Source organism: Trachypithecus francoisi, unplaced genomic scaffold (assembly GCF_009764315.1).
Source record: "Trachypithecus francoisi isolate TF-2019V2 unplaced genomic scaffold, Tfra_2.0 Lachesis_group8, whole genome shotgun sequence".
NCBI lineage: Eukaryota > Metazoa > Chordata > Mammalia > Primates > Cercopithecidae > Trachypithecus > Trachypithecus francoisi.
This window is the reverse complement of record NW_022681473.1, coordinates 59,014,812-59,034,149: the sequence shown is the minus strand read 5'-3', so window position 1 is coordinate 59,034,149 and position 19,338 is coordinate 59,014,812. Positions and strand designations below refer to the sequence as shown.

At 53.0% G+C, this 19,338-nt stretch overlaps 2 protein-coding genes across 2 annotated transcripts in view; both read right to left on the bottom strand.

The window, feature by feature from the left end:
- Positions 1 to 81: 81 nt before the first annotated feature.
- On the bottom strand, positions 82 to 6,811 carry TPP1 (tripeptidyl peptidase 1). The gene is made up of 13 exons (XM_033206580.1): positions 6,728 to 6,811; positions 6,540 to 6,611; positions 6,122 to 6,261; positions 4,960 to 5,110; positions 4,634 to 4,761; positions 4,308 to 4,486; positions 3,994 to 4,192; positions 3,653 to 3,841; positions 3,332 to 3,401; positions 2,769 to 2,889; positions 2,498 to 2,656; positions 2,191 to 2,316; positions 82 to 2,011 (listed from the first exon to the last, which is right to left on the bottom strand). Exons 1-13 carry the CDS (start codon positions 6,769 to 6,771, stop codon positions 1,871 to 1,873), a joined length of 1,719 nt encoding a protein of 572 aa, XP_033062471.1. The 5' UTR covers positions 6,772 to 6,811; the 3' UTR covers positions 82 to 1,870.
- A 1,831-nt stretch (positions 6,812 to 8,642) lies between these two features.
- Positions 8,643 to 19,338, bottom strand: part of DCHS1 (dachsous cadherin-related 1) — a 33,866-nt gene continuing 23,170 nt past the window's right edge. The window contains exons 7-21 of the mRNA XM_033206579.1: positions 18,957 to 19,150; positions 18,653 to 18,749; positions 18,395 to 18,552; positions 17,324 to 18,188; positions 17,000 to 17,239; positions 16,780 to 16,905; positions 15,949 to 16,158; positions 14,103 to 14,981; positions 13,866 to 13,979; positions 13,483 to 13,694; positions 13,239 to 13,393; positions 12,915 to 13,045; positions 12,517 to 12,800; positions 12,038 to 12,176; positions 8,643 to 11,702 (exon numbers count right to left, since the gene is read on the bottom strand). Coding sequence (XP_033062470.1) covers positions 9,091 to 11,702; positions 12,038 to 12,176; positions 12,517 to 12,800; positions 12,915 to 13,045; positions 13,239 to 13,393; positions 13,483 to 13,694; positions 13,866 to 13,979; positions 14,103 to 14,981; positions 15,949 to 16,158; positions 16,780 to 16,905; positions 17,000 to 17,239; positions 17,324 to 18,188; positions 18,395 to 18,552; positions 18,653 to 18,749; positions 18,957 to 19,150 — 6,416 coding nt within the window. The 3' untranslated portion in view covers positions 8,643 to 9,090. The remainder of the gene's footprint in view (positions 11,703 to 12,037; positions 12,177 to 12,516; positions 12,801 to 12,914; positions 13,046 to 13,238; positions 13,394 to 13,482; positions 13,695 to 13,865; positions 13,980 to 14,102; positions 14,982 to 15,948; positions 16,159 to 16,779; positions 16,906 to 16,999; positions 17,240 to 17,323; positions 18,189 to 18,394; positions 18,553 to 18,652; positions 18,750 to 18,956; positions 19,151 to 19,338) is intronic.

Here is a 19,338-nt window from a genome sequence, read left to right as displayed (position 1 = left end):
CAGTGCTGCTGTAGGAGGAGGAGGGGTTTCAACCTGAGTCAACGTGTGCAAAAATCACGAGTGAAAGGCGTGAGGTTTTCAGTGTAGCAGATATTTAATTCTTATTTGCCAACGCCTGAGCTAGGACTTGGGAATACAAAGTTACATAGAACACGATTCTAGTCCTCTAAGCACCAACGGTCTTGGAAAGGAAGCCAGACGAGTAAAGTGGCTATTTCAATACTATGTGGTCGTTACAATACTAGAGGTAGACACAGGGGTCGCAGTGCAAGGGGGGAAGGGCGTTAACATTTGCCACCTACTTCCAGGTGCCAAGTACTCTTATCAACATTATTCCACTTTATTCCCTGGTGATTATGAAAGGCAGGTATTAATATTCCCACTTAACAGACGAGGAAACAGCCTCAGGGAGATAAACTTGCTCGACCCAGTCTCTCTCCTAGTCCATATCAGAACCAAGATTCAAACAGGTTTTGTTTAGAAAATCTAGGATTTTTCAGCCATACCAAAATAAAGTAGCCTCAGGGAATCAAAACATTCACGAGAGAAGGTGACTTCTGAGCTGAGTCTTGTAAGAATTCTGGAAATTAACCAGGCAGTTTGTATCGGGGTGGTATTAAGGGGACAGAACAGCTTGAGCAAGAGTGAGAGTTCCTTGGGGTTTGGGGAGGGAGGAGGAAAAATGATTTGTTACTTAGGAACAAATAGCAAGGAAGGTTTGTGAGCTATGATTGGGGGAAGAAAAAAAAAAAAGCCTGAACTCTATCCAGTAATCCTTGAAGGGTTGTCATCCAAGTGGCCTGATGGGATTTGCGTTTTACTCTGGAAGATGATTTGGGGATTGGCCAGAAGTAAGGACACTGTATTTTTCAAGAGAATGTAGCCCTAAACTAATGTAGTAGCAGTGGGGATATAAGTGGGTAAGTTCTAGATATACTTGGGAAATATCATTGGAAGGACTTGTGGACTGATAAAGATATATTTAAGAGGTACGAGGTGCAGTCAGTAGGACTTGTTGATTGAGGACTTGTTGATTGAAGATGCGGTGGAAAGATGACACGGATTCTGGCTTGGTTGGAAAAAGCATAGCATCATTTACCAAAAAGAAACCAGAGATGGAATTGTTTGGGTTTGGGAAGGTGGAAGATGAAATGTTGAGTATCACACATCTTACATTTGAGGTATCAATCACTATTGGATAGAAAGTCTTATTTAGTGAGATGGTAATGGTTGTAGATGTCAGTGATTTGTTCCAGGGGACAATGAGTAAACTGAGAAGAGCAAAAATCTACAAATGGAGCAATGAAGGTCAGCATTCTATGAAGTATCAGAAGCTGATGAGGGAGGAAGACAAGAGTGGTCAGAGAAGTTAAGCCATGGAAGCTAAGTAAGGAGAGGGAGTGGGCAACTATGATGGAAAGGCCATAAAGCAAAGATTGAGAAGTATGCATTGCAGGCCATTGTTTCTGGATGTCAGGGTAGGAAAGGGTAAAAGGTGAGAGTAGAGATCTCCTTGCAGTGAATTGGGTAGTGAATATGAAGTGAAATAGTGCACAGAGTCTGTACACAACCCTTTGGAAAAGCCTGATTGAAAAGAGAAAGATGAGATACAGAGGGAGATGCATTCAAAAAAAATGCTAGTTATAGCATCTTATTGAGGAATCTAAGGCAGGAGTAGGGAGACCTGAGTATGATGGAGCATGGTAGGGTTGGGAGTCAAGTCAAGCTCACAGCATTTCAGGGTTAGGCAGATAAGCTGTCTGCAGCAGTCAATAGTTGAGGGTTCAGCAGGGCTTCCAATAGGGCAGAATAAGGGACTGAACTGCCAGCTTCAGGGCAGGGGCAAGCCATCTCTCCTGATAGGAAAAGGTCAGGGGTTGAGTAGAGTCTTCAGCAAAGCTGGGAAGTTGGGTGTTCCCCAGCCTGTTACAGGATCCCAGCCAGGGCCAGAGCAGAAACCCTGGCCCTCCACCTCTTCATCCAGACAGGACGCATGGCAGCCATGGGTTACCTAGGGAGGAGACTGGCATCAGATCTGGGCCTGCTAGTACCAATACTTAAAGAGTATACCTCCTCATCCTGTATTCATATTTCAGAGGCTGTTCCATACCACCCCAACTGCCCCCAAGTCCCCCTTAGTACTCCCCATAGCTGTATGAAAATGTCCACACCCTTCCCTTCCATACTCACATCAAAGAGTCCTGCCCCATGCTGCTGGTAGAGCCTTGGGTTGAGAAAGCCAAGAGGGGGGCGGCCACTGAGGATTCTGTGCTCATTGATCAAGGATAGAAGCCCCCCAAACACTGGAGTAGAGGCCTGCAAGAGTGAAGGTACAAGTAAAGGTCAGGGGTTCAGAGTGACTGGAATTTTTAGGGGGGTGATGCTTTAAAGTATCAGACATCTTTAAGGAGTCAGGGGTTCTGGGTGCAAGGTACTCAAGGTGTTAGGGGGTAAGGATAGTTCCTGAGTGAGAATTTGGAGATGGGCTGATTCTCACCGAGGTTCCGGACACCCATGGAATGGGCACTCTGTTGCTGACCACCCAGTAGCCATCGGAAAGTGCAGCCACATCTGGGTAGGCACGGCCACTGGCATTGAAGTAACTGGATGGTGGAAGGTGGGGGCTAGAGCTCAGGAACTTGGCTACAGCTTCCTCCTGAAAGGCATTTTTGAGTGAGTATTGGCATGTGGCCTGCCCAGCAGTCAGCTGAACTGAGGATCCCCCATCCTCACTCTTACCCTGCATCTATGCACATAAACACATGTACCTGGTATGAAGGCCGTGGGAACACATTGCTGAAGCCACCACCACTGATATAGTCAACAATTTCATTTGTGATGAGGAAAGGTTCCTGGAAGGATGTGCCTCCCACTGTGGTGACATAGGGGCTGAGGGGAGAAGACAGCATTCAGATAGTAGGGGACCCAAGGGGACCTCCAAGATATGTGGGGAGGGTTAAGTATAGCCCAGATCTTGCTGGAGGAACTAGACTCTATGGGGAAGCATCTATATAGGATTGACTAAGAGATTTTGAGCCTTCAAGGCATGGTCCGAGGTGACTGTGCACACATTTCTCTACAGAACATCCACCAAATCTTCCACTAAAATGCCTGGGGACTGAGGAAAAGGAACAATGGGAGCTATATCCCACACAAGAGATTTGGGGCCTGGGACCTACAGGAAGAAGAGACAGGAGTGCAGCAACCAGGGCAGGCAAACCTTAAGGCTGAACCACAGGAGCACATGGTGGGGTCAAGACAAAGGTTCTACATCATGAGATCACAAGTGAAAGGTGGTAGTTATACTTGAGTGGTAGGCTAGAGTACTTACCTGGAGGCAGGGAAGGTAGGGCGGAACTGGTGTCTTCCAGAGACAGACCAACACCCAGTCCCACTGTCACCTAAGAGAGACCAAGTGTAGCACTCATATTAATTGGTCAGGGCTTAGTATGTGGGTTCAGATGTCAGAGAGGAAATTTATGTGTCAGCTGTTACTGCAGGAGGTCAGAGTGTAGAGGTCAGGTCAGTGGTCCCTGTTGGAAGGTCTAAGTTCAGATTATGAGTCAGAGACCAGGCTCAGGGGTCACTGTGGGGTCAAAGCTCCCAGGTTGCAGGGGTGGAAGGGTTGTCTAAGTTTAGGGTAGGAGGTCACCTGAGGCGAAGAGCAGGGTGAGACCCCGAGCAGCAGCCTTCATGAGCTCCGTGTTGACCCGCTGGATATAGGCGCTGCTGAGGGAGTCCTCCTCATCTCCATAGCTCACAGTATGCACATGTGGCAGGGCTGACTCGTTACTGAGCAGTATGAGCCACTGCAGGAAGGGCTCCTGTCCCTCATGCCGGCCTGGATTATTATTTTTTTTTTGAGGGATGGGCACAAAGATAGTCACTGAGGGTTGTCAGGATCTCTCTCCAGCTTATAGCATTCCCTTGAGGGGACAGGGATCAATACCCATCTCCCCCCACTTCCCCACTGTCCAGTCCTCTTGGCAGTACCAGGACTACTGTAGACCCAGGTGGAGATGTTGGCGCCAGCACTCATCAGGTACTGCACATCTAGACTGGCCTCAATCCCGGCCCGGCCCCGGCCTTGTTGTCCAACCACACGGGTTACTGATGCCTGATGTGCAAAGTTGCCACCGAAGAGGCGCATGAACTGAGCCAGGTCTGAGTCATGGAAATACTGCCCCAGGAACTATGGAGGGAGTCAGAGCAGAGGTCGTGGGTCCGAGGATGAGTCCCAGTGTGGCAAGGCACTGAGGACACTGTGTGGAGGCTCTGAGGACCCTGGGGCTCTTTGCTTGGCTCACCTGGGCACAGGCTTGGCTGTTATTGCTGGTGCCAGAGCCCACATCTTGTGAGGTCAAGTTATATCGCTTACGGATCACAGAGGGGGTCACCCCCAAATGCAGGCCTACAGTCCCTGTCACCTGCGGCTCAGGACGTTGCCTCAGGGATGATGTTGGGGGAAAACGGTGCAGTCCCCCCACTGTAGGGAGAAGTCAGGCTTGAGGAGATCTTATAGACTGTAATGCCCACCTTACTACTCACCCTACCCCCAGTCTTCAAAGGCATCTAAACTTCCCCAGCCCCTGAATCTGTCTGCCCCAACCCCCATTCACCCCATAGGTGTTACCAAAGTCCACATGGGGGGCCAAGGCCTGTGGAAGCTGGTAGGGACGTGGGGACCTTACAACATGGGTCTCTGTAGGTCCTCCCACATAGTGATGAAACTCAGCCCCAGGGAGTAGCAGCTCTGCTTGTCTGGAGGTCAGAAAACAGAGGTCAGAAAGTTCAAAACGGAACAGAAGAAGCTGCCTCTGAGCATCCCTGGGCAGTCAGTCACTGTCTTCCCCATGCATCAGCTCCCACCCACAAGCCCCAGCAAGCTCTCAACTCCCTTCCATCCATCTCACTGAGGGGATGACTGGTGCCCTCCATGGAGAAATCATTTCCTCTCACCGGATGCTCAGCCAGCAAGTCAGAAAGTCCTGTGTGATCACAGAATGGCACTTCTGGGCTCCGGCTGCCAAGAGCCATTTTTGCACCGTGTGGAGGGTCAGTGGGGATGGCCTCACCAGATCAGCCACATTCTCTAGGGTCAGGTATTTTCCTGCAGGGATTCAGAAGAGGCACTTGCCCTCATTCATTGCTTTCCCAAACTCCCTGTTTTAGACCTCAACTATGAAACATCAGGACTTCCCAAAGCCTGGATCAGGGTAAAGGAGGGTTGTGTGTACAGGTGTAGGGTATACTTGGGGAGCAGAGGAAGAAAACGTTGGAGACACTTGAAATGTCATGGCCAAGAATATGGATTTACCCTAAAGGCCAGTAAGTTGCAAATGTCGCACCACAGCATGTATTGCCATGATCATGAAAATGAATGAGATTAATACATACGAATTTTCCAATTTAATTTTAAGCTTATGTCCAGTAAATGTTTTCAAATCTTTTGGCACTAGTTATCCATTTTAGCTCAAATTTGCATACTTGTTGATTTAAAGCTTAACACGATGGTGAGTCACTGTTTCCTGCCATGCACACTAGTGTCACACTGCCCTGTCCCCAGCCTCTGCAGTTCACATGTGCACACTCCCCCTGCTGTGAAGGGCTTTAACCAGGAGAAGGAACCAATCCATTCTGACTGTTGGAGAGACTGTTTTGAAGCAGAGTGGGGGAGTACAGTGAGGGGTGGGGTGGAGGGAGGAGACTGCAGATCAGTTGGGGAGCTGGGCAGTAGTCCAGGAGTGGGAATAAATGAGTGAGTTGGTAGTAACAAAGGACAGCAAGAAGTAAACTAATCCAAAGGCTCGTTGGGAGTTAGAACTGGCAGCCTTAGTATGTGAACAGAAGAAATTAGAATGGACTCGAGGGTAGGGGAAGGAACTTAAGTTGTACTAGATGCTATTTTCCTGTTTGCCTGGTAGCTAGTAAGTAGCAGAGTCAGAATTTGAGTTCATATTTGATCATAAAGCCTATATGCTGAACCACATCCCCTTTTAGGTTTCTAGCCTGAGGAACACAAGTGTCTTGTCAGGCCCTGACATGATCACCATCCCATGCCCAACCCAGGCCTCTGTCCCTCCACTGCATCCCACATCCTGTCCTCAGTCCCGAAAGGCACCGTATTGAGGAGAGTTGGGATCCGACACAGCCTGCACCAGCTCCGAGAGTCTTTCCAGGTTCTGCTGTCTCAGGGCAAAGGTGAGACTCAGCTCTTCCTCAGGGTCCGCACGGCCCAGGGACACCCAGCCTGGGGGCAGCCTGTAGGGTCAGGGGTCAGGGACATGGCTTTGGTTAGGGTGGAGATGGAAAATATTGGTCATGGAAGGTTCCAGATTAGGAGCTGAGACCTTGAGTAGGATCCTAGGAGCAGATACAGATCACATGAGGTGAATGATAGGGGACTGAGCCTAGGAACCTAGAGATGAAACTATGGAGTGTGTACTAGGAGCTGGCATGGGGGTGAGAAGCTAGGACCAGGACAGTGAGAGACAGAACAGGGTATGGGGAAGGGGGTGGTCTGTGCTAAGTCAACTCACGTTCTCCGCTGGTCGGGCTCCGGGCTGTAACTGCATTTGCCAGAGAGGATGAGGGCAAAGAGCCCCAGGAGGCTGTAAGGGCAGCAGGTGGGTTTCAGTGGGAGCTACATTGTCCTTGTGTTCCCACCCTCCCAATGTATGCTCCCCCCAACGTGATCCCTTTCTCCCCAGCCCTCTCAATTTCTCACCAGGCTTGGAGTCCCATTCTGCCCTTCCGCAGATCTGCTGTCATGTGACAGATCACATGAACCCTATATTCCACCACCACTAACCCTCTGCCTAGTAACTAGTGACGGTACTGGCTCCTCCCTTGTGTGGGTGGTCCTGAATGCTAGGCAAGGGTGGGGCCGCCACTCGGATTCTCCCCTCTGGCCAGTCAAGTGCTGAGTAAGCCCAGGGCTCCCCACCTGCGTCCTGAGCCTGGTCCCCTGGGAATCACCACAAGTGAGTAGGCTCTAGAGACCTACAGACTGGGGTTCTTCCTAGCTATATGATATCAGCAAAATAACCTCTCAGAGCCTAGGTTTCTGCATTTACAATATGGAGACTTATATAAAAGTGATCTGCCTTGAAATATTGCAGTGAAAAAATTTTTTCCTCCTTTATCCTCATGTCCCCATATTATCAATTTTGTGTTCATTTTAGGACTACATTTATGAACAGAGTAGAGTTTTTGCAAGACCAGGATCCTTTTATTCAAATCAGTTTCCAGTTTTAAGTAGCTTCCCAGGAGATCTACAATCAGCTGGGGTCCTGTTTATTATGGGTTCCCAAGGTTTTCAAGGAAATCAACTTTGTTCCAAGGGCCACGGAGGAATCTTGCATCTTGTTTAGTGGGCTCAGGTGGATAAAATGGAAACAGACCTTTGCTTCTTTCTAATGGTAACTCAAAGCCCACAAGGTCTGAGTTTACTCCTTCGAATTGGGGTCATTACAAGAAGATTTTCAATGAGAGTTAAAACCCTGAGGATTCAGTTCCCTTCCAGTCTTCCTAAGTATTATTTTCCCCAAAAAATCCATATGGAAGATGGTGTCAGCAGTGTCATTTTAACTTCCAAAACCATTAATCCTATACTCATGTGAAATCCCTTGTTCTGACCTCAATACTTTTTAGATAGATCCCTCTACTCTTGCTGTTGTCCTACAGGCCACTGACATCCATTAACCTATAGATCATATCCCCACGCTGAAGATTACGGCACTTCCCTTTTCTCTCCATCCCAATTCCTGCGATCATTTGACCTAGATGATCAAATTATCTAGGTAAAAGACCCATTCAACACCCTAACCTTCCATTTCTTCATCTCATTAAACCCAAGCAAACCAGTCCCATGGCTACACTTGGGCTTGCTATCTCTCAAAACTGCTCTACCTTTGAAATTATAATTATAGAATCCTTTCTTAGACTATAAACTTCTGTTTTTTCAAGCTATTGTTTTTCCTCACTCCTATTAATCTGACTTCCTCCTGTCCATTGATTCCTCCAGTTTCCCCCTAAGCTTGGATCCTAGAGCTGTATTTACTAGCGTCATGCTCAGAAACATTTCTCTTTGACCACTTTTTTTTTTCTCTAATTTCCTCAGTCCCATGAACTTCTCAAACATTGGCCAATCGCCTTTCCCTCACAGCCTGGCTCCCCCAAAGAACGGTCTACACCGGTGGTTCTCAAATCCCTTTGTATGACTTGAAAGTTTACACTGCGATGAAGCAAGACAGCCACCTGCAGAAAGCCTGACATGACAAAGGCTCAATAAATTGAGCTGTTATTACAATGTGGATATTTAGTGGCCCCAAGAAAAACAAATAAACCCCTTGACTGCTCTTGTACCCACCCCGACTTATTTTAAAAAAGAATTTCAGGCCTAGAGCTGGTCATCCCCAAGATGCCCTCTCCCACTCAACTGATCCCTCTCAAGGCTCTGCTGGCCTCTTGCCCATATTAGAAGGAAAAGATTAGCTGCAGAGAGATGTGATCATCAGCCTCAGGCTAGGCTCCTGAGCTCCCAGTGCCATCCCCACCCCACCACCCCTCTGTGCCTCCTGAGGCATCCACAATACTCTGCTAGGTGTCTTCCAGTCATCCCTATAGAACAAAGCTGGAGACTGGATACAAATTGCAGTTTATTAAGGCTCCAGAGTGAGAATTGGCACTTGGTTCTGGGCAGGGGCAGGGGTGTCAGTGGAACCCAGAGGAGCTAGGTCCAAACATGTTGGAGGGACCTCCTCCATCCCCCTACCCCCAATAAATAAAGTCTCAGCTCCATCTCAGGGTGCTGGTGCAGGGCAGGGAGCCCTCACTGAGGAGAACCCAGGGCTGCTACCTCCTTCATATTTCTCCCCACATTGGATCTGGTCACAGGTCAGTGACCAACAGGACTTCTGTGGTCCTAGTGCTCTGAGGGGGCTGGGGAGTTCAGGGTGGAGAGCTGGGGCCTGGTGGTGGCCTCCCCGTAGCCAGTCATAGTCCGAGGCTGCCCAGGGCAGGCTCAGAGTGGGACCTGCATTGGGGACACTATGCGCATCCCAGGTCGGGGCCCAGCCTGGGCCACAGCTAGATGTGCAGCTCCGTGTCATCAGGTGGCTCCAGGCCAGACTCTGTGCTGAGTGCCGAGGCTGAGGGACCCTGGGCCACCCCAAATGGTGAGACAACGGGTGAGCGAGCAGCCAGAGGAGACAGAGAGGGTGAGAAGCTGGGGGACATGGCAGCTGAGGACAGGGAGCCTTCATGGCTGATGGGGGAGCGGTGAGAAGCTGGTGGGAAGATGGCCCGGGCTGCAGCTGTGTTTGCTGGCTTGGGGGGCACAGACTTGGCTCCTGGGTGGGCCACGGCAGTGATGAGGGGTGGTGGGTCGATACGGGGAGCTGGGGGACATGGCCGAGCTTCATCCTTGAGCCGAGCGATCTCTGTGAAGACACTGGCCAGTGGTTGGAACTGAGGGCACCAGCTCAGCAGGTAGTCCCAGTTATAGCTGCCACGGAGCTCCTCCTCACCTGCCACAATGGCTGTCAGTGCACCTGCCACACATGGCTTGCCATCTGCTGGGAAGCCGTAGTCCCCAGTGGGTGCAGGGCTCAGGCCACAGCCCCCCAGGAAGGCTGTGGCAGTGGCTGGGGGCCCCTCCTCTCGATAGAGAGTGGCTCCTGCACCTGGCAGCAGCAGCCCTGCCTTTCGGCCCTTATACCAGGTGTCAGGGGCAGGTGGCTCGCAGGATGTGTCACTCAGTCCATCTGCATCCTGCTGGATGCCTGAGTCAGGGCCACGGGCAGCCAGAGAGGAGGCCACACTGGCCACACGGGGGAACTCATTGATCATGCGGATCTCATCATCCTCTGCAGCCTCTGCTGAGCCTCGGCCACTTGAATGTGAAGGGTCCAAGGAGCCACCACGGGGGTAGGGTCCTCCAGCTCCTGGCCCACCATAGCTGGGAAGAGTCTGGTGATAGAGGTGCTCAGAGGGTGGTGGACTAGGTGGCTCCCGGCCCACTTTCTGCAGTGAGCCACTGGCTAGGGGTGCCGCCTGTGACATTGGGCCAGGGGCTGCCTCAGCCTTGCGGCTACGGGCCCGAACAAGTCCTAGGACAAGGGCTGCCAGTGCAAGCACCACCACAACTCCCAAGGAGGCTGCTACAGCCCCTACTAATAGCAGGTTGAGGTCAGGTGCCAGGCCCAGTGCGGTGTGGGTGATATCCACGGTCACAGGCACTGTGGCACTCCGGGAACCAGGCAGAGGCCCCCGTGCTATCACCTCCAGCCTCAGCTCCCGTGGTGCTTCCCGCCGGGTCCGGCCCCCACCCCCAGTGGTGGCTGTTCCACTGCCTGGTGCTCGACTGTCCACCCGCAGGTACAGGGCACCTGTTGTCTGGTTAATACCAAAATAGGGTGAAGAGGTGGCAAGGGAATACAGAACCAGGCCATCGGCACCCCCATCCTCGTCTGTGGCCTGCACATGACCCAAGCTGTGGCCACGCCGGGCACCTTCGGGCACTTGGAAGTGGAAAGTTGGTGCCAGAAATACCGGGTCATACTCATCCTCTCCAGTCACCAGCACTGACACAGTGACAGAGGCGGAGAGATTCCCAGCATCGGCAGCACCCACCAGCAGCCGGAAGCTTTCTGTGTGCTCGTAGTCAAAGGGCATTCGTGCACGCAACTCCCCTGTTGAGCTGTTCAGTGCAAATGCCTCACGGCCCTCAGGCCCTGGCCCAGCCTCCAACAGGCTGTAACGGAGCTTCCCAAAAGCCCCAGCATCCCCGTCGATTGCATGCAGAGTGGTCACGAGAGTGCCTGGAGGCTGATTCTCGGCCAGGCTGGTGCTGAGTAAGTTCAGTGGGAAGGCTGGGCCATGATCATTCACATCGTGGACCTCAATTGTCACTGGTGCCAAAGCAAAGTGTGCACCAGCAGGGTCAGCAGCCTGTACTACAAGCTGATGTCGAGCCTGGGTCTCACAGTCCAGGGCATGGGCCAGTCGCAAGGTGCCTGAGCTCTCATCCAGTTCAAAGAGCCCTGATGGGTCGCCTGAGCTGACAGTGAAACGCACGAGGCCATGAGGGCCAGGGTCAGCGTCAGAGGCCTCTACATGCAGCAGCTCAGCTCCAACAGGTGTGTCCTCAGGTACTGCCACACGGTAGGATGCTCGGGTAAAGACAGGTGGGTTGTCATTGACATCTAGTACAATGACAGTGACTGGCACGACTGAGGTTTGGGGTGGCTGCCCACGGTCAGCTGCAGCCACTGTTAGATTGTACTGTGTCAGGCTTTCAAAGTCTAGAGGTTCAAGCAACACCAGGCAGCCCAGTGCCTGGGGCCCTGGTCCAGCACTCTCCCCAGCCTCAGCCAGCCTGGGTTCCAGCTGGAAGACTCGGCCCCAGTTGCCACTGATGATGCTGTAGTCCACAGCGGCATGGGTGCGGCTTCCATCAGCATCTGTAGCCTCCAGGGTGAGCAGAGTGGAGCCAGGGGGTAGGTCCTCAGTCACAGCCACACGGTAGTGTGGCAATGTGAAGCTCGGGGCGTGGTCGTTCTGGTCCTGCAGTTGCACATGCACTGTGGCTCGTGCTGCCCGGCCTGGAGTCCCATGGTCTCGTGCTTCCAGCACCACATCCACTGCTCCTGACCCGTCGTGGCCCAAGGCCACTGTTCCCACTATTGTGAACAGGGTCCCTGAGATGAGAATGGAAGGGAAAGAAACATATTCAGCAAAGGCTGTGAGTGAACAGAAGAGTGACCCTTCAGGATCTAGAAAATGGTTTTGGAAGTTAGACTCAGGGAATGGCCTATCTGCTGGGAGACAAGGGGATGGCCTCAAGGATTCACAGCTTAGGGAACAGCTTCTAGACATTCACTCAACAAGGGGCTTACAATGAAGACAGAGGGGAGGAAATGTCCTCCCTGGGACAGACATCCAGGAGTTAAAGAGTTTGAGTAACAAATTCAAGGAATGAGGTCAGATTATAGCGTAACACAAAGGCAAGTGGCAGATCCTGGGAAAGACGCACCATTGTTGGGGTCAACACTGAAGCCATCAGCAGGGGAAGCCAGGTGGTAGGAGATGTGACCATTGGCACCTGAGTCCCGATCAGTGGCAGAGACGGAGAGAATGGCACTGCCTGGGGGTGTGTGCTCAAGCAGCATTACCTGAAGTGTGAGGAGAAGTGCTTACGGCCAGGCTTCCCATTTGCCCTGCTGTCCATGCAGCCTGTTCTGGAGCTCGCTTCCTTGAGCCCTGCTTGGTGTCCATTCCAATACTTGGAGTACTTGGAGCCCCTATTCCTAAGTATTCGAATGGGAAATGCCCACCTTCTCCCCTTTGTGGGTACAGGATGCAAAACCAGGATGTAGTTCACAGGACTTGGGACCTCCCCATTCCCAGATCAGCTCCAACGTCCAGCCCACCTCAGCAGCTGCTAGCTCTGATACTTCCCTCCAATAGGAACAACCCAGGCCCAGGTGAAGGTGGATCCGGGGGTGTCAATACCTGGTAGAGGCTCTGTGAGAAGGCAGGTGCATTATCATTGACATCCTCCACAAGTACTGTGAGGTTGGCACGGCCCTCATGAGGCCCATCATGCGCCAGCAGCTGCAGCTGGTAGTGGTCACACTGCTCAAAGTCCAGGGGCCCCGTGAGGGAGACACGGCCTCCATAGCGGCCAACACTGAAGGGATCCTGGGGCCCAGATGGGCTCAGCACATACCACAGCACCGGTCCTGAGTCCACATCATTCCCTGTTACCTGTGCAATCTCTGAGCCCAATAATGCATCTGAAATACACAAGACAAATGTGTTTGGCATGGACACAGCCCCACCTTGAGCCGCAGGGTGGAGAAAAATGTCTCTCTGCCACCTTTTATGCCACCCACTTTACCCAGTCTCACCTTCTGACACTCGGAGCTCCCAGGGCTGGGGGATAGTGGGGCGATTGTCATTGGTGTCGATGACCATCACCGTCAAGGTAGCTGAGCCCACCAGGGCTGGGCTCCCTCTGTCTGTGGCCATCAGTACCAACCTGGGTACAAAGCACAATCATCGGGTGGAGCATGGCAATAAGGGGGAACACTGGGCAGGGCCAGGAGGACTCAGGACAGACCTTAGGGCTGGGGAATTCAGGATGTGGCCAAGGGACTGAGATGGGTTCAAGGCAGGGCTTTAAACTGGACAGGCCCAAGATAGGGTCTTGGGTCCACAGGGCCAGGACTCACCGTGTTTCGGCCCAGATCTCACGGTCCAGGATGGCTGTGGTAGTGATAGTGCCTGTGGCTGGGTCTACGTGGAACAATCCACGTGCCAGCTGGGATGCAGCCAGACTGTAGGAAATCTGTCCTCCAGAGCCTTGATCCAGGTCATCTGCCTCCACCTGGTGAGGGTAGGAGGCTGCTGGGACTGGTCTGGCCATAGACAAGTCTGACTAGCCCTGCTCCCCCATCTTTCCATCACACCCCACACCTGCAGCAGGGGCCCCTCCAAGGGCCGGGACTCAGGAAGGAAGGCCACGTAATGGGGCCGCAGGAAACGGGGAGCATTGTCGTTGGCATCTTGCAGGGTCAGGGTCAGCACAGTGAAGGCAAAGGCTCCTCCACTCTCTGCCTGCAGCACCAGTCGCAGTCGTGGACTCACCTCGAAGTCCAGCCCCTCTGCTGAGAGAACTGTGATGGCACCTGGGGGAGGCAGAATGCATCAGTGACAGCTCCCTTTGCTTGCCCTGGAGCCTCCTTCTCTGAGACCCCTTACTCAAGGATAGCCCTTCACCCATCAAAGGCTCCTCTGATGCAAAGAACCTGCTTCCCCAGTAGCCTGTCCCGCACAGAGCCCCTGCTCCTATTCCTTACCCGTACTAGGCTGGATGGAGAATGTCCCTTTCTCATTCCCACTGAGAATGCTGTAGGTGATGGGTCCATTTGTGCCTCCTGCATGGACAGCCCTCGGGGAGACAATAGGAGTCCCTGCAGAAAAAATGGTATTGTTGGACTGCGAGCGTGAGACTGGGAGAGTTTGGGGGACATTTTCAGTGGGCAACCCTGACCCATTTGGGAGTTTGAATCTGGGAGAAATGGCTGGGAACCCACCTGGGGGCGCATTCTCACGAATCATAGCCTCACTGCTAGTCCGGGGAAAGCGGGGTCCATGCTCAGCTTCCCCCTGCAGTCCAATAATGATCACACCAGTGGCAGAGCGAGCTGGACGGCCAAGATCAGTGGCCACAATGAAGAGGACACGATCCCGGGGGCCTAGAACTACAGGAGAGCGGGCCACACGGATTTCACCAGTGTAAGAGTCCACAGTAGTGCCAGGAGGTGGTGTGCCCGCCAGTCGGTACAGAATGGAAGCATTGGCACCAGCATCACGATCTTCAGCTCTCAGTGTGGCCAGAGCCAGAGTTGGGGTACTGAAGATGGGGCCTGGGCGGGGCAGGCGTAGGCGCAGAGGACTTGTGGGGAAGGTGGGTGCATGGTCATTGACATCACGCACCGTGATGGTGACAGATACTGTGGTGCTTAGGGGCCCAGCAGCTGCACCATCCACTGCACTCACAGCAAAGGTGTAGCTGGGACACTGTTCTCTGTCCAAGGCTGCAGCTGTGCGTAGTTCTCCAGAGCTAGGCTCCAGCAGGAAGGCTCCTGCTGTACCGGCACCCAGGTAGTAAGTCACACGGCCATTGGCTCCAGCATCAGGGTCATGTGCTTGTAGCTGCAGCAGCAGGGTCCCTGCAGGCACATCCTCCGGCACCTCCACAGAGTAGGCAGGCACAGGAAAGGCTGGAGCATGGTCATTGGCATCCAGCACTGTCACTGTCAAAAGCAGCGTGGCACTGAGAGCTGGCTGGCCTCCATCCCGGGCCTCTATCCTCAGCTGGAAAGCTGGTTCCACCTCTCTGTCTAGTGGCCTCATGGTGCCAAACTCTCCAGAAGCAAGGTCGAGGACAAAGGCTCCTGATGGGTCACCATCTGCAGAGAAGGGCATGCACATATAAATATACATGTGTCATGGGGATGGGGGTGATTGACAGACAACAGCAGAGAGAGTGAGCATGTGCACAAAAGCAACTGAACTTATGAAAGAAAGGAAGAAAAACAGAAAAACAGAAATGGAAAGTAACAGAAGATACTATAAAGCAGCTGGTATCATCTGTGTGTGGTCTGGGAACCCCAGGAGTCCCCCAGGTCCTTTTCATATGCATAAGATCAAAATTATTTCATAGCACTACTAAGCCATTATATGGCCTTTTTATTCTCGTTATCTCACAGATGTACAGTAGAATTTGCAGATGCTCTATGACATGTGATGACATAATGTCTTGGTTAATGGAATGTGTGCTTATGTATTCTTGTGTTTTCTAGAATATTCTAGATAGAAAGTTTAGAGCATGAATGTGTGTGTCTTCAGAGATTCAGTTTGTTCTGGCTATCTTCAGTTATACCTGCTTTAATCTCTGAAATTAATTACTGTCCAACAAATTGTTACTTGAAATCTTAGTATTTCCTTGTGCTTACACAGAAATACCGGCAAGCTGTATACTTCATTGGCTTGTTTCACAATCATATTTTAACATTATCTCAGTTTTATTACCTAATACAGTAAATACTGATATAATCCACATAAAAACTCTTTAGAGTTCTCAAAAATTAAGAGTGTTAAGGGTTTCTGGGACCAAAAAGTTTGAGAACGACTGCTCTACAGGGAGAAACAAATGAGAAAGAAAAGAAATAGGAAGATAGAAACAGAGACACACAGGGAGATAAAGGGCATGGAAAGAGATACCCAGAGACACTGGGTGTAAGCATGAAAGAAAAGGTGGACGATATCACGAGGGAAAAGGAGACCCAGACACATGCACTGAGGCTGACAGCAGCCAAGGAGGAGCAAGAACCAGGCAAGTGGGTGCTGAGTTAGTGGGAGTGGGAAGGTTCTCACCTAGGATGCGGTACTGCAACTGCCCATTGGCTCCCACATCTGGATCAGAAGCCCGAAGCATGGTAAGGGTTTGGGGGTCCTGGCCCTCAGGCACCTCCAGAGAGAGATGGGTACTCCCAAAGGTTGGTGCATGGTCATTCTCATCCTCCACAGCCACTCGAACGGTGGCATGAGTTAACTGGGGAGGTGAGCCCCTGTCCTGGGCATACACTGTGGGAAAGCAAAATCAATGAAGTCTAGTCTGCTCTCATCACATGGAGAAATCCACACCACATAGTGGTCATATATGTTCATTAGGTGCACACAAACCAGAAAATGTCCATCTCTCCATACTTCCCAGGCACACATGTGTCATGCATACATAAACATACATGTGTCCTACCTCCCATGCTTGGTGCATGCAAGATATATCTTGGACTAGTGGTGGTGTAACAGGAAAGGCACAAAATGAGGTATGAAAAGATCTGGGTTCAAGTCCCAGCCCTGCCACTTCCAAGCTGCATGAGCTTGAGCAAGTCACTTGACCTCTCCAATATTCAGTATCAATATGCTCCTCTGTTAAATGGCTGCGGTATCTGAGGGAGGCCTGGAGGGCATAGCTGTGACATTATGCATTTTAGAATTTGTATGGTCACAGTTGTGGCAGTCTAGAAGTCAGTTCACCTTGCACCCTGCCAAACTCTTGACTTCCCAAAAGGGTCCAAAAACGTAACAGGAGCTTTGTGGCATTAGGCAAAAACTTCTAGAAGGTAGTACTTTGGGTATTCTGTCCAGGTAATACTGGTGTTTACAACACCTCACTCAGGCTTTTGGGGTGCTGTCAACATGTACCTGTCAGGTTGATCTCCTCTTGCTCCTCTCGATCAAGGGCCCGAAGAGTCGTGAGAACACCAGTGTCAGGATCCAGAGAAAAGCTTCCGCTAGAGACGCCTCCATAAGTCACTTGCCCGTTGGCCCCTGAGGCGGGACAGCATGGAGGGCGATCAGAGGGTAAAAACGCTCTTTCTTGCCCCAGTCCATCCCACTCATAATTCATCCCCCGAGGTCTTACCCAGGTCGGGGTCGGTTGCTCGCAAGGTGAGCAGAGATGTGCCAGGCGGGCTGTTCTCACGCAAGAGGACGCTGTACTCCTGCTGCTGGAAAGTAGGCGCCTCGTCGTTGACGTCAGCGACACTGACGGTCAGCACCTGAGTGGCCGAGCGCGGCGGGGAGCCGTGGTCTGAGGCCACCACTGTCAGTACGTGCTCAGCTCGTTGTTCGCGATCCAACGGCTGCACCACGGACAGCGCTCCTAGGTGAGCAGTAAGGCAGGTTGGTGGGGACCTCAACACTCCACATCAGCACCTTCCTCGCCCTCACCCTCAACCAAACTCACCAGTGCTTGAGTGCAGCCGGAAGTGTCCGTCCCCGCCAGATGTCAGCCGATAGGACACGCGTGCGGCCTCGCCCAGGTCCGGGTCCCGGGCTACCACGTGCAGCGCCGCGGGCCCAGGCGGCTGGTCCTCTGGGAGGCGCACGCGTGAGGGCGAGGCGAAGACAGGCGCGTTGTCATTCTCATCCGTGACGAAGACGCGCGCAGAAACGCGCGCTGCACGGCGGCGGCTGGCGTTGGCTGGCCGATCGATGGCTTCCACCAGCAGCAGCAGCGCGGGAGTGGTCTCTCGGTCCAGGCCGCGCGGAGCGCTGAGCGCCCCGGTGCGCGCGTCCAGGCGAAGCGCCGGCACGGGCGGCTCCTGGCGCAGCAGGCGGTAGCGCACGTCACTATTGGGGCCGGGGCCGTCAGCGTCCGACGCGCGGAAAGTGTACAGCGCTGCGCCGGGCTCCGGGTTCTCGGGCAGCGCCAGCGCCAGCGGATCGCGCGCGAAGGCGGGCGCATGCTCATTCTCGTCCTGCACGCGCACCTGCACTCGCAGCAGCCGCGCTCCAGCGCCTCCCGGCCCCTCAGCGCGTACCGTGAGCGCGCGCCACGGTGGGCCTGCTTCGAAGTCCAGGGGCCGCGCCAGGTACAAGCGCCCTGAGGCCGCATCCAGCGCGAAGGTGCCCTCGGGATCGGCACCACCCACCAGTGTGTAGGTGAGTGCGCCCAAACCTGCGGGCTCTGGCGGTGCTACCGAGCCCAACAGAGAGCCGGGCCGCAGCCCCTCAGCTGCTGTCACCGTCAGCACGACAGGCACTGGTGCTGCTGGGTCCCGCTCTGCGAGATCTGGGTGCGGCTCGCCCAAGCGAGCTGAGGGAAGCACCTGTTGTGGACCGGGGAGGGAGAACAGAATTGTGAGGGCCAGTGTAAAAGGAGATCTGGGCTGGCTTCCCAGGTGGTAGGAAAGAGTGGTCAGAGTAACCTTACTACTACTGGAGCCCAAGGACTCCCATGAAGCTGGAGCTACTGAAGGGGACCTACAGCGGTAGCCAAGGGGAGGTGGGCAGACTGTGGGAAGGGCAGCCATACCTGCACCAGCAGCTGGAGGCTGGCACTTCGAGGAGGGCTGCCTTGGTCGTGAGCACTCAGTGTCAGCACATAGTGGAGCCGCTCTGCTCGGATCAGGGGAGCTGCAGTGAGCAGCTCCCCTGAGTGAGGGTTCAGAGAGAAAAGTTCTGAGCCGGGACCTGGGGACAGGCAGAGGAAGATGAGGGCTTGGGGCCCAGAGTTGGGCAGGCCATGAGGGCATGCCATCACCCACCAATTCTCTTCTCTCCACTCCCATACCGGTTAGCGTGTACAAGATGGTCCCATTCTCCCCCTCATCTGGATCCCTCGCTTGCAGAGTCGTCATCAGTGTTCCTGGAGGCACGCGGTCTGGTACCTGTGGGAACACAACTCACCTAGTTGTCTCTTTCCTGTTCTTCAGACAACTCAGGATAAAGCTTCCCTCACCTGTGGGCAGGCAGAACCTCTTTTCGGCTCTCACACCCGATCCAGGAGGCAGTCTCTTACCTACGTCTACAGCTCTGTGGGGAGATCCCTACTCCCTCTCACATTTTTCAGGACAAAGTCCTGCCACTTCACATACCTGTATAGGGAGGCCGCCAGCAGCAGCTCCTGAAGCCTGCAGGAAGGTGGGGCTGTTGTCGTTGAGGTCAAGCACTGCAACATGCACAGTGCCTGTGGTGCTGTGGGATGGACTCCCTCCATCCTGCACCTGCACCAGGAGCTGATAGGTGCTTTGCTGCTCACGGTCCAGGGTTTGGAGTGTGGTCACTTCTCCTGGGAGTGCAAGAAGGGGATCATGTACGAGATATTTAGGGATGCAGAGCCTGAGGCCTGCACCTAAGAAGCTGGGGTTTGGGGAGTGGGGGAGGGAATGCCAGGACTAAATTCTCATTCTCAGGGGTGAGATGGGAGCTGGGGGTTGGGAATACTGTCTGGATGTTCACCAGGCTGGGGATAAGGTT

Excerpts from the sequence above, each read along its gene's own strand:
- TPP1 (XM_033206580.1), bottom strand. The coding sequence starts at position 6,771 with ATGACAGCAGATCTGCGGAAGGGCAGAATGGGACTCCAAGCCTG. Across the intron at positions 5,111-6,121 it reads TCCCAACTCTCCTCAATACG|GAAAATACCTGACCCTAGAG; the intron begins GTGCCTTTCGGG and ends GAATCCCTGCAG. Across the intron at positions 4,762-4,959 it reads ACTTGCTGGCTGAGCATCCG|ACAAGCAGAGCTGCTACTCC; the intron begins GTGAGAGGAAAT and ends TCTGACCTCCAG.